Genomic DNA, 14,454 nt, shown 5'->3' with positions numbered 1-14,454 from the left:
CACCACAGTACAAACCCGCTAATTTGTAAACTATGGGATCGCGACAATTGGTCGAAATAGTAAAAAAGGTCAGACAATCCAAAGCTTTTTTATGTAAAGCTTAGCATATTTACATAAAACTCTAGAATCCACCCTCCTCAATTAATTATAAACATAGATTAACTTCCATGCCATTTAGAGGTGATTTTCCGACCAATAATTGTGTCAAATAGGAAAACATGATTTCTTGAGATATTAGTATCAGTGGAGTCTGCCTGGTTCACCATTATACTCGCTTTGCAGCAAACAGTTAAAATGTTATTACAAATACTCCACTACGAACCATCAACTTTTCAAAACACATGGAAAATGAAACACAAAAGTCAGTTTTTACCACGTTTTACTGCAAAATCATATGAATGCTATGGAAGAGTATAGTTAAATACATTTTTGTGGTCGAAGTTCGTATTTACAAAAAGGTGGAGCCTCCACCAACCCTGAGCGGACCTATGTACAGTCACACCCGTATTGGAAACTTGTTCACTTGTCTTAACCTATATGTACAGTCTTATCAAGAAGTTTGGGTGGTACTTTGCTAATGTTCTTGAATCTATAACATCATAAAGAACAGAGATCTTTTTTGTAAAAAAAAACACTGGTCAATACATGTGACATTCTGTGATTCCCTAATTTTTTTGTGATGTTTGAAACACTCTTTAATGTTTTAGTTACAAGGAGATAAAAAACATTTCATGAACTGTTCCATTAAAAAAAATTATCAGTTTGTTCACAATAATAATATTCAAAACCGTACGTTTGTTAATTTTTGCAGTGAACTAAAAATTATGTTCAAATTAAAAGTAAATTAAGATATTATTATAATGTAGTCTGATAAGTTTAACAACCTATTCATATTTTGTAGGTACTTTTAATGTGTTATAGGACAAGAATAACTTTTTCTTGCAAGTATCACCCAGAAATCTTGCGTTTGGATTATCCTACGTACTAAATAGCTTTACAACTCATGCTGGCCATATTTTATGTCGTTGTGATGTAATTTCCTTGTCTAGAATCACAATTAGTCCTATAAGAATATTGTTAGTATACATTTATAGTTCTTATAAATAAAATATTACTTCAGTCAGTAAGCAGAATGGTGGGTGTAAAATAAGTTATTAGTTAAGAGATCACATTAAGAAAACTGGGGAAATTAAGAATAATTTAATTATTTATTGCAACTTATCTTGCAGTACTAAGTCAACAATTCTTATTTTCATTGTTAGTTCTCTTTCATCACCTAACAAGCACTAACGATCCAACTGTATGAATTTTCGTAAAGGTTCTAATTGTTTTTTTTTCAAATACACTTTTGTAGTTACCGGTACTCTTAAAATGTAAACAGTTATAGGCACGTTGGTAGTGATATTTTAAATTCATCAGGGTGGGTTAGTATTTTTTATACTCAAGGAACTCAAACACCTTAATTATTTTTTACTTTTAATTTAAATTTATCTTAGTCGCTACAAAACCTATATGTAAGGTAAGTATTTTACGAAGTAATTTCCCATTTTTTTTAACCACTAATGGTTTCACCCAACCTTAATTTTCTGAGATAAATTCATTACCACAAATACTTTACAAATTGATTCAACTAATTTCACCTAGTAATTTAATCACCGGAAAGAGATTAATTTTTAATTCAACAAGAAACAGTATTAGAAACGCACAAAACAAATTAAAGCTCTCAATAAATAAAACTTAACCTAGGACAATTCACACTGTGTCGTTTCCTACGAAACACATTTTATTTGCAATGAAGAGGAAAAACTTAATAAATATAAATAAGTGGGTCAAGTTTTGCATCTTCACTACAAATCAAGAGTCAGACTAAAGTTGAGTTATCGACTATAGAACTAGGCCATCATCTTGCGCGGCGTCATCCACTTCTTCATGTAATAGCTGAATATTGTCGTGATGTAGATGACGATCAATAGTGCGCATGTAACACCCAGGGTGAGGACGGAAGTCTTAGTTGGACACGGCTCCATAATCGTCACCGTTTTGTCTGAAATCATAACAAGTTTTGAATATATAAATTGCTTGGTTACTGTCAGTTAAAACATAATTAAAGCTAGTGTCAGAAAATCACTTTTGATACGTGTCGGAAGTTATGAACGATACGTTTCATCATCTCGCAAATGTCAATTTTTGTTTACATTTAGCCAATTTATTGATTTATTTTTTGGTTTATTTTCAACCAATAATAAAAACAGCTGATTTGAAGTATAAAAATAAATAATGGTAAAGAACACAAAAGACACGTTTGTTCATGTAGCGTTGAATTAGGGGGAAAGGTAAATTTGGAGCAACAAAAAATCAGCTGAGCCAAGCTAAGTTTCCCTGCTCTAAGCTAGAGCTCAAGAAAAGAATAGTTATTTGTGCAACTAGTGAGAAAAGTGAGCAATTGACTCACTCGAGAGAAATCCTTACTCACGAGCCGTAGGCGAGTGAGGAATGGTTTCTCGAGTGGGGCAATTGTACTTTGAACTCGAGTTGCACATTATACTTTTCCTACAGTTACCATAAAACAAAAACATTTGTGAAGAAACATGAACAAACATAACCTATTTTTACACAGAAGTGAACTTTTAATATAACATTTAATGTGAAGTGACAAATACAACAGTACAACAGCTGACCAGCTGATTTACAGCCAGTGCTGCCAACGTATTTCGCGCGCATACGACGTTGCCTGCATGTTACGCGCTCACTATTTCGTGCCTTCACGTTGCAAATCTGGAGTGAGACAAAGTAATTAGAGTGAGACAATGTTAACATTGTCTCACTGGTGAGCGAATTGGCCACTTTGCTTTCTCAAATCAGTGAGAGAACATGTACATTGTTAGGTAACTGTAGGAAAACAATATTTTCTTTGATATCAGCTGTCATCGAAAATAGCTACTTTCTGTACCGAGTAATGAACAGACCACTTTAAATTGTCTTCATTGGTTAGGTAGAATTTTGTAGCAGCTGGGATAAATTTTACATCGATTCCGACTGTCCCTGCCACTATGATGGCCAGGGATATCATCCAAAGTAAAAAATGTAAAAATACTAGGACAGTTAGCAATACTGGCTAAAATTTCTGTGTTATTAAGAAAAATATTGTTTGTTTTATGACTGCTAAGTTTTTATATCAAGTTGAAAATTAAATACTTCCAGGCTGGTAAATAAGAGCCGCCATGATGGCTGTCAGCTGACATAGAAATTTGTGCCCACTATTTACAAACCAAGATAGATGCACAAGTTTATAGTAAACTATGAAATTTTAATGTATGAAAACTGAAAAGAGAATTTGAGTATTGGCGGAAAGGGACGAGCAATCTATTGCATGATCGAAAATGATTCACATGAGTCAATTCACCTTTATCGAACTCAGCATAAAGAGGTTCGTCAGTCTTGAGGAACTGTGATGTTTTCTCGTTGTCGCCAAAGTCAAGAACCAAAATCTCTTGGCTGAGAGTCATGTCTTCCTCAGAATTCTCAGAGTCGGATGTGTTGACGGCTCTCTTGCGACGACCCCATGACTCCACCGATTCTCTGCCCCACTCACACACGGCCTGTGACCAACATATCACACTGTGTTAGCAAAGTCAAGAACAAGGATCTCCTGGCCAAGTCATGTCAATAGCATCAGGACTAAATTTACGTTGGATTTGTGTGGTTTGTATGGTCCACCATAGTTACACGTGGTGTTTAACATAGCCAAGGAGTTACAATTCCTGCAAGAGGTTTTTAAATATCCAGATTGTCTGTATGATCAGTAACCATTCTACAGAACTTAATTTATCGTGACATTTGGCAAGTTAATTTTACCATCAACGTGTGAACATGAGTTGTATATTAAAACGCACAGCTTAAAGAGAACCTGAATAGTCTGTCAAAATGTGGAATCTGGATTAGGGTGAAATCACTTTGGCATTCTTCATGACCAATCAGATAAGATATTCTGAAGATTCACACACTCCAATTTGAAAGTTACTTTAATGTTGTATCATCGAGAGTTTTATCCCTAGAATTTTCCAGGTAGCGGTTCGGATATTTTGATTGAGTTGAGATTGTGTATACAATTAATTGTTAAAATTATGTGTACATGTGTCTTGTACCTGTACACAACACCTGAAAAAGAGAAAAAAGTGAAACCACAAATATTCAAGCTCTTAGGGCAAAAGATAATAAGATATTCCAAATCCACTGACCGGTTCGCAAGGTCCAAGACAGTATTTGACGTTACACTGAAAGATGACTCCATAAGACTCGGTGAATCTGAACGCCTCGTACACGGACTGTAGGGCGTTGCCGTCAGGAGTGAAGCCAGGGAAAATGCTGGGGTCGACAGGGCATCTGCAACATCAGCCGTCGTAACATTAACATTTATCGAAAGTATGAAAAACAATATTTATTTTAAGAGTTATAACAATCTAAAAAGGTATAATGAGCGTGACTAATATTTCATAATTGAACTATTTTGAAACAAATTAGTATCCACAACTATATTACGTCATATTTAGTTAAACCTACCCCATATAGATTGTATATCGAAATACGTACCCTTCATCATCAATGATTTGGAAAGTGCTCTTTGAGTCCTTAGCCATTGCAACACAACTTCGTGCAAAGATTCCGTAAGGCGCTGAAAACAACAATGCAAGTTTACTATCTTCATCTTCTCTTCGTCATCATCACTACTACTTAGTTGATAAAATAAAGAACAATGCCAATTTTAAGACCAAAATTAACTACTTGTTACAATTTTACTTTATTTCTTTAGTCTCTAAGTAGGATATTTAATGGGTTACAAATAACTAATATTTTAAATCTGATTCCATGAAAATAATTTGGGATTCAAAATATTTTTAATTTGAGGTCAGATTACTCCACAGTTATGGATGGTTAGGTTGCTCACAGACAATGGTTAGGTTACTTATAGGTTATGGTTTAATTCCACATTTGTTATGGTTAGAATAGGTTATAATAAGTGTAACTACTTACTGTCCTCTGGGATCTCAATGCGGAACGTCAGTTTGTCTCCAATCCTCACAGTCTCTACCTCACGCTGTCGAGTGTCGAGAATACGAATACGCGGAGGAGGAGCTTCGGGAGCCGATGTTATACTGATCATCTCCGGATCTCTGCGAACAAACAATAAAGTAACCTCAGGAACAGAAAATATTTACAAAGTTGTGGCTAAAATCCTCTTGATATTCAAATTGTTAAGGAATAAAGTAGATAGTGGTTTTTTTTTCAAAACATTTTATTTAATCCTATATATTAATACATTATTCTTATTAATCAGTTGCATGTAACTTAGTTAAATTAATTAGCAACATATGTTTTTTCACGTAAACTAAGTTTTTATAATTTAGGCCTACACGTTTTACTTGTTTTTTCATCACTTGTTGCTAAAAAAATTCTAATTTACTGTACGACAGTAGCCATTTTTCCTCGAGATATAAACTCACCTAATAGGCATCATGCCGAAGGTAATGTTCTTGGAGGACATGTCGTAAGTACACTTGACTTTGTAGATCTTGTCTGCTTTCGTCATGACTACGCTGTGATGTTGGAGAACCACTGTGTTCGAATATACTCCGGTCTGGGAACAGAAAAAACAATGTTGTATGACTTTTGTTGTAGAGAGTCCTCGAATAGAGAAGGAGTTCTTTTTGCCATAGAGGTTTATGTTAGTTTCTCTCTCGGTTATCGGACCAATAGATTAAGGCACTGAACCACTGAGTACAGCATTATCACCAAGATACCATCAGATTGGCTGGATTTATACATGGACTCTAACCTCTAGAAATGTCATACCCTATCGTCTGCACGTTTCTGTTGTATACTAAAAATTTTTTTTCTCTTCGTATTAATTGGTGAAGTTGGTATCCATGTTCAAAAATCTTTTCATACTCGGTGTGGTAACTTAAATTATCAGTGGCTGTTTAGAAAAGCCTACCTATGGTATACTTATATGTTTCATCATTAATTTTTAACTCAATTTCATTTTCAATAACATGTGAATTTGGACATTTATTTGGGAACATGGTATATTTTGACAAATTAGATCAGATTGAAATCAGTAATAAGATCTTCTACTCTCCACTTTTTAACAAGATGGACTAGCTAAAATCTTCAACCCCCTCTACTACTCACCTGGATTTGAAACAGTTTAATAGGTATATTAATGTCCAAAATTAGGATTGTTGAAATTTTTACAAAAACAAAAAAGGAGCTCAGAAATGTATAAGAATGGTTTTAATCTAGCAGAGAGGTGTCTGGTGAACTCCTTTGTATTAAAACTTTCCCTCGATCATTCAACTTCTAAATCAATCTTTCCTAAAAATTCATACCGCACTCTGTCAAATTTAATCTAAATTAAACCTCTAATCAAACTAACAACATAACATCATGTTCTACTCACCACAGACTGTGTATTACAGTCTTGCCCACTCATGGTCAGGTCGAGTCTGAACAGGTCGCTGTTGATGACGTCGATGTTGCACGTCTCGGAGCGGCCGAGGGCGTAGATACGTCCGTTGAACGGTTTGTTGGTCCTAACTTGCACAGCGATCCTGGTGTCCTTGCAGTTGACCGAGACTGGGAAGAAACATAAGAGATGTAAACCATTGATATCTATATCTATATAATTTAATACGCGACATGAAACTTTGTGAACAATAAAGCTTTTTTGATTTAAGATTTAACCCCACATATTATATACCAAAATGTTCGTCTAGGTGTGTAGATGTGCAAACTGGCTTTAGATTTTCGAAATATATCTTTTTAAGGGCGTGGGCTGCCCCAAAGGAAAACATTGTGATTGATTTGAATGTTTTTATATTCTGAAACAGATGCCAATGCATTAGTTTTTCAAAAAAATAAATCCCAGCTGTTTTGTTTGGTTTTTAAAAATAAACAGTTTGCATGTTTTTAAAAATAACTAGAAACCCGGCAAAGAAATGTTACCTATAGGACACAACGGGAGAAAGGTTTTACATTAATTTTATTTTCGTTTAAACATGCCAAGAACCCGACGAGAAAGAAATATTGCCGGTCGGACATGGCGAGTCAACATATTGCAAGCAATACAAAACGTAAGGAGCCCAGGCGAGGAGCTGGAAACAGTTAGTGGCAACGTGTACTTACAAAATTACACTGACAAATACAAGAACTCAGCAGCATTCACTAGGCAAGATGGCATTAAATTGTCAGAAATGTGGTGCGCTACATTTTAAACAAGAACACAGAGGAAGGATTTTCATCCTGCTGCCATAAAGGAAAAGTGAATCTACCACCATACCGAGAAGGCTATTATATACAGAGCCTACTTAATGGAGCAAATAATTTGAGCAGAAACTACAAAGAGGACATTAGATCGTACAACTCTGCGCTCACAATGGTCAGCACTCGAGCTAAAATTTAAGAACATAACGGTGGAGGGCCTTTCATGTATAAGGTGCACGACACAATTTATCACTCAATTGGCACCTTTCAACCGTCAAAAGGGTAGCATCCCACATATGCCCAAATTTATATCTATGACGTCGAAACTGATGTTCAAGAAAGAATGCTAAACAAAGCTGATGGCTCTTGCAGCACTGAACTCATTCACATTTTGACTCAACATTTGGTTGATATTAATCCATACGTGCAAGTTTTCAGCATGATCAGCTCCGTCCTGAAAAATACTCCTACTGAACAGCAAAAAGAACTTAGAATGCATATAGCCAACTATCGAGCTCAAGACCAACGTCGATACAACGACGCAACTTCTAACGACGCTGCTATAATATCCTAATTTATTATTCGTGCGAATTCGCACGGGTTCACCTAGTTGTTGTTAAACTGGGTACATATCAAAGTACAAAAGTCATACACATAGTGTAGCAAGGAAAAACGTGATAGAAATGTCCATGACATATCATTTAGTCCTTGCATAGAAGAAGCAGTGTGTATAAAAGTTGTGTGATATGTGGGTTATGTAGATGGCCGTTCGAACATTCCAGAGTCTGAACTAAACAGATCTAAATGAGATTATGTCTACTTAATAAACTCTTCAGGCTAGAAAATGTTCTACAGTAGAACCTTGATGGTAGGTTTCTTATGATGATTATCAATGAAACTTGTCATCAAGGTGGACTTCTTAATGAGGTTTGGAATAACATGGAGATAAAGGTAATACAAAATCCAGGGTATTTGAAAATGTCACTGGTTATCGAAAGTGACATGCTATTGAGGATCTTCTCATTGAAGTTTCACTGTATACATGAACGAATCTTATTAGAAGTAACTTAAACCAAATATAAATATTTTGTTTACCATCATAGCAAGTTCCAGTCTTGTCACAGTTGATATCAGTCCGGGTCAGGTTGCTGATGTTGTTGTCATCCGTTGTTTCAAACACCACTGGGAGCTGCTCGTGAGTGTTGAGTGACTCTAAAAAATCAGATGATAACTTTAATCATCAAAGAATGTTTAGCTGTTTAAAGTGTTTATTTTTATTACATTGCATATGGGTGATAATTGTATTGAAATATTTGTGTTTTTGACAGTGATCTAGCCTGAATATAGTTTCAGCGGAGACTCATCACCAAGAATTTGGGAGTTGTAGGCAGTCAGAAGTGTTGGTGCCCTTATAAAAAAAGTTTTAAAATTCCAAAACACAGCTTGTCCATATAAATAGAATTTGTACTTCACTTCAGTACCCAAATATCAGCGGTATAACCCAACTCACTTTCACAGTAGTTCTCGTAGTAGGTGCCGACACGCTGTCCGTCGTCGATCAACGGCCGTTCAGCGTTTAGGTACGTGCTGGGTCCATCAGGCAGTGTCTTGTGGTCCAGATGGAACAGCTGACAGTTGTAAGACGAGCCTACCGGAGGCCCCTTGTACAGGAACGAACGGCACAAGAACTCGTTCTCAATCTCACAAGCAAGTCGGCACGCTGACTCAGTTTTCACCTAGAATTTGCAAGAGTTGAATGTCATGAATCTGTTTAAACTCGTGTTTCTCTTATATTCATCTCGTATGTTACCACATGTGTGATGTTCTCTCAATGAAGTTATTGAATTAGCACTGAAGTATTGAAACAGTTCTCATCAATCTACTCTCCTTATAATTCCTTTATTGGGACAAAACTTGTGATTTGTCGCTAGTTTAGATCATATATCAAATTAAGTTGAAACCCCATATCGTTTGTATTAATCTCTTTTAAACTACAGTACTGTCCAAATACATGACTTTATTTTTTTCAACTTTTAACTTAACCTTAAGTTTCAGATTCAAAATTATTTACCTGCAACTCTTTATCCACGTAGTAGTGAAGACTTGCATACTGCGCAACTTTGTCGTCTGCAACTCCTATTCTTGGAATTTGATAGACTCGGTTGCCTTTACAAGCCTGGTTGCCTGCAAATATAACAACATTTTCATGATTCAATAGTTGCCAAGATGAATAATCATATTGTAAACTACTTATCTTCAACTACTTTTACCATAGAGTTAGTTTTTAACCATAGATACACTACCAGAATGTAGATACGAGTTATAGAATTCAAAATTTCCATTGAATGTGCTTGTTTCTTAACTTTCTTATATTATGGACACACTTCTCCCTTGTACTTAACTAATCGTTCTCTAGTAAACATTGATCACCTTACCTTTAAGACAGAGGTTCTCGAAGTAATCGACTCCCTGGGCGTCCACAAACTGTACATACTGCCCCGTCGTGCGGCGGTCCGAGTCACTTAGATGGCATTGCAGAGTCACGTAGTTGTACTCGACGGAACGACAAGTGAAGCGATACTAGAACATGTGATGTTATAACTATGGAGACTACTTCATACTGCATTTTAATTATTTAAACTAAAGAGATGATGGGGAAATGAAAATGAAAATAAACATAAAATACGTTTGATGTAAATATTACTGTTATACATTTATTTGGGTTCTAATTTTTAATATTTCAAGTTCAAGGGTTTTTTCTTTTTTTTTTATGAAATAATGGTCCTAATCTGGTATTATTACCATCCAACATCTACATTTTTATAAGACAGCATCATTAAGTGACAGCCCAATATCAATAAATGTCATCCAAATCCATAATTGACCACGCTTGGAATAAAAATCCAACGGACTTTACATAAGGCAAACATTCTAGGTAATTGGGTATGACAATAATCATGAGAAATTGTTGTACATTTTATGATGTTCCCCATGTGGAATTTTACCAGTAAAATTCAAAATTAAACCATATAGTGTGTAAGGTAACAGTTATAAGCTTTAAAAATCATTATAAAAATAGTGAAAATACACAGTTTTTATTTTTTTACAATCTATGAAAGTAATTTCCAACCCAAAGACTAGCTTACCTCATTTAGACACGCAGCGAGGCAGGCTTCTTTGGTTGAAGTGTAGATCAAAGCGTTGTCTAATCCTCGAATCATCTTGTTAGGAACTCTCTCGAAAGACCAAGGTCGCAAACATACATTGTCTGTAAAGAACCAAAAGGTTTACTCGTGCAAGATGTTTTTTTTTTTTTTTTTGTATTTTTAATAACTTAATCATTCAATTTCTTGGTGTTCTCAAGACATTTATAATTATCGATTCTAAGAGATAAATGAAAACAATGAAGACCCAATTGAAGGAGATCTTTATTGTTAAGGTTCGTTAATTAAAGGTGAAGAATATAGTTTTTTTTGCTCAATGTTTTATCATTCCTTTTCAAATAATATATTTGAAAATTGCTGATTAGAAGTTCATCAACTAAACCTTCTAACAAAGACTTTTAGAAGCACTTACAGTAACTTTACCTCGTGTGTGCAGGTTAAAGTTATAATAAAATGATCCAATCTAATTTGAAGTGTAACAATCAATTGGAAGTATACCTGATCTAATCTGCAGTTTGACCATGTAGTAGAGATTGACTGATCGCTGAGGGACCGCAGCTGGATTGTTGGCTGAAGTTTCGTTTTGCAGCTGGCACAATGTCTCTTGGACTGGCGTCAGCGGATTTAATACAAAACTGTAAATCATAATGCGCTTTTAATAATTAATTTCAGAGTCTAATATGTTTTAACTAGGTTAATAGATAAACCTACTGTCCAACAAACCTTTCCATTGAATATCAAATTTGTTGTCAAAACAGCTTAGTTGAATTGCGCAAAAACAAAGTGTGTTGTGGGAAAGATACAACTTGTTTGTTTTGTACGCCAGGACATTGATTGCAAACTTTAGCAATTTTTATGTTTATGTCAAACATTCAAAGTATTTTACAAACTGAAAGAGAAATTACTTTTCAACGAAAGCCCACTCCACGAGTCTAACTCAAGTATGGTCTTTTTGAGTACAAAAACTGGTTAGCTGGTCTATGTAGATGAGAAAGTGTGCTTCAGTATTCAAAAGTCAATTGTACACGTAAATATTACTAGTACCTACTAAATGGCATCATTATCTGTGCAATCGCTGTTTTAAAATCATAGACACATGTGACTATAGAGTGAATCCACGGAACAACTAAAATAGCATTTCAATCTATCTAATTTACTTAATTACTTTGCCTGTAGCAATCTGAAATTTTTGGATCTCAAATGGAAATTTCATCATTTTTGTACAGTGCATTAAGTGAGTTTGCAATATATTGCATTTGTCTGTGAAATCATTGTTTCAGACAGAACATTAGGAAACTCTAAAAATCAATTGAATAACTTCTACCATAGATAACAAAAAAAAATAGAGCAAACTTTTGATCAGCTAATATTTTTTCGTATTTTTTTGCAAGAACGCCAAATCTTTTTGCACAATATACTTGGATCATCGTCTTTAAATAGGCAAAGGTGTTACCTAAAACAGGCCGCTTGACAGTCTGGCTCCTCCCGACACCATCCCTGGCACTCATAGAGAGAAAGGTTCTTTACTGTGTAGTAAGTGTTGCCTCTGTAATCCAGCTCTGTCAGCTTTTCAAATGCTACACGACCTGCAACCAAAAACAAGTTGAAGTTAAATTATGTGGAAGATGAGAATTGTCATTATTGTAATTTTGTTTAAAGATTCGATAATGGAAACATATGCCTAATTAGTTAGATTAGTGGAGCTGAGTTACTCCACTGCTGTAGGAAAATGAATAATTTTAGCTCAGCTAAAAATAGATTTTTAGCTGATTTTTTCAGCTTAGCTAAAGAGATTTTTAGGTAAAAATCACCCAACAGCTCAAGACATCCTGAAATTGCTCAGTTCTTAACTTTTGCAGCAAAGAATAACGTCAGATAAGCAACACAAACGTAAATTCCACTTTTGTTTCAACGGTAAATTCATTCCACAGCTCAAAACAAGCCACAACTAGTTGAGCCATAGCGTTATCTTTACTTCATCTTCAAATGCAAGCCAACCTAATGACGCTGCATCCCGCAGTTCTACACGTTCTTCACTTGACGTGCATAGTGCACATAACCCGGTAATCGGCATTGCACTTGCCAGGAACACCTTTACCATTCCAGTTGCTCACGACACCACTCCATAACTCTTCCACAAGTGGGAAGTAATGAATATCAAGATCTCGTACGCACGACTGCAATCCAATCCTCATCCGCAGTATCAGTTGCGAAGTGTTGTTACAGGTTGGACGTTGCTGGCTTGTTGCTCGTCTAGACGCAATAAACAACAATATGCAGCATTCCGCCGTCGAGCCATGCATATTCAGCGGTATGTATTGTGCTTGGTGTACGGTACCGTACAGCCACATCAGACGACGTGCCGCGCCGTAACTGGCCATGTCGGCTCGCTAAATTTGAAAAAGATACGTTGAGTGAAAGTGGTTGGAGGAATAAAAAAAACTTGGTGCTGTTGTTAGTGTTGTTTTGAATTGATCATCTACATATAAAGGTGGATGGGTTGCAAATTATATGTGAGGAAATCACAATCAGTATGCCTAAACAAAGCCTTAAAATTTAAATTCATCCATTTTGATGTCTAAAAATGCCACAGTGGACAGAATTATTAATAAAATTTATGTTCACTGATTTTCAGCCAACTCTGCAGCAAGAGCCTTCATTGTAACGGCCACGGTGATACCCTCCTTGTTACTGTCGCCACTGTACTTACAAACCTAATTTCTTTATGAGACAAAATTTAATATTTATATGATGAGTTGAACTAGTTAAAAAGCGTTTCTAACTAACTATCCAGTTACGGTTAGCAAGGAAATCCAATCGTTCGAAAAGCCAGTTGATCGACATCGCCAAATCTAACTGCATTGTTGTGAATGTGTCGACCAATAAGGTGTCCGAGTGTAGGCGGCGATGTAGGCGATAAGGAGAACTACAAGCAAGTAGTCCGCCACAACCGCGGTAGCCTATATAGCTCGGGCGTCTCCGGAGTCTGGACTCGCTCTCTTGCCTCCTGGGTGATGAGTCATTACCTCACAAAGCCTCGTCCTCGTCGTGGTCAATAGGTCAAACGCATCTCAGTCCTGTAGCCTCTAGCATCAAGCTCAAGGTCAAGCTTGAACAATAGCAGGTCAACGAGTGTAATCGAAACACACCCTTTCAGACTTGAGGCGGTTAACTAATTTGGAACTACGATAGTTGGGTGCCTCGTTAGTATAGGTATAAACAGATGCGAAAAGAAAGAATTAGCATTTGTTCTGCCATTGTGGATGCGCATTCCTCTCTTGCAGGTGTTAGAAAGGTTTAGCTAAATTTTACCATTGTAAATATCCATCCAGCTTTTGAGGGAGAAATTTATGCAAAAGTGTCACTGAACTTGCAAATTGGAAACATGACTTAAAAACCTCATACAATGACCTTAAAATAAAACATTAAAATCAAGCGATCGAACACAAATAGTCGTAACTTTTTTCATTACTTATTTGCCATTTCCAAATCGTCTGTTAAATAATTCTACGTCTGTTAATTGAAGAACGCTACAAACGTTCGCGCTGTACGTTAAAAACAGCTACAATATCCTCGACACTTTTCCTCCACGCTTAAACCATTTATCTCCTACTCGTTTAAAGCAATTTCTCAACGATTATCACTATGAGTGATGAGAATCAATTCCACCAGTCGCCGCGTGATTGCTCTATTCTCTCAAGTGGGTTAGTGGCAGAACAATGCCGTACTGGCACTCCGTTATACTTCCTGTGGTTTAGGCTGAGGCTGTCTACACTTATAAGTAGACAGCCTCATTTTAAAATGGTGTACCGCTAGTTGTTTTACTTTTCAAAAAGGTTTCGTAATACAAATTTTAATTAATTAGGCACAAATTTCTTCCTGATTCGCATAGGCACTTTGAGAGTGATAAAAGTACTGTAGTTGAAAATCACTGAGGCCTCCCGGTAACGTCCAGGACTGTTGGAATCACTTAAGGTTCCAAATTAATCTCCATGCTATGGAAATCACCCCAACATCCCGATAAACCTCC

The 14,454-nt window shown here is 36.0% G+C and overlaps 1 protein-coding gene across 2 annotated transcripts in view; it reads right to left on the bottom strand.

The window, feature by feature from the left end:
* Positions 1–362: 362 nt before the first annotated feature.
* LOC128993367 (uncharacterized) overlaps positions 363–14,454 on the bottom strand; it is a 52,989-nt gene continuing 38,897 nt past the window's right edge. For both annotated transcript variants that reach the window (XM_054417224.1, XM_054417225.1), the window contains exons 3-16: positions 11,878–12,010; positions 10,923–11,059; positions 10,407–10,528; positions 9,696–9,840; positions 9,332–9,444; positions 8,771–8,996; positions 8,356–8,472; positions 6,458–6,633; positions 5,502–5,635; positions 5,032–5,171; positions 4,591–4,672; positions 4,239–4,383; positions 3,404–3,599; positions 363–2,044 (exon numbers count right to left, since the gene is read on the bottom strand). In XM_054417224.1, coding sequence (XP_054273199.1) covers positions 1,893–2,044; positions 3,404–3,599; positions 4,239–4,383; positions 4,591–4,672; positions 5,032–5,171; positions 5,502–5,635; positions 6,458–6,633; positions 8,356–8,472; positions 8,771–8,996; positions 9,332–9,444; positions 9,696–9,840; positions 10,407–10,528; positions 10,923–11,059; positions 11,878–12,010 — 2,018 coding nt within the window. In that variant the 3' untranslated portion in view covers positions 363–1,892. The remainder of the gene's footprint in view (positions 2,045–3,403; positions 3,600–4,238; positions 4,384–4,590; positions 4,673–5,031; positions 5,172–5,501; positions 5,636–6,457; positions 6,634–8,355; positions 8,473–8,770; positions 8,997–9,331; positions 9,445–9,695; positions 9,841–10,406; positions 10,529–10,922; positions 11,060–11,877; positions 12,011–14,454) is intronic.

The sequence above is a fragment of the Macrosteles quadrilineatus genome, unplaced genomic scaffold (assembly GCF_028750875.1).
Source record: "Macrosteles quadrilineatus isolate MER2022 unplaced genomic scaffold, UCM_ALF_1.0 Scaffold_4__1_contigs__length_99947679, whole genome shotgun sequence".
Lineage (NCBI taxonomy): Eukaryota > Metazoa > Arthropoda > Insecta > Hemiptera > Cicadellidae > Macrosteles > Macrosteles quadrilineatus.
This window is presented reverse-complemented; position numbering and strand designations above follow the sequence as displayed.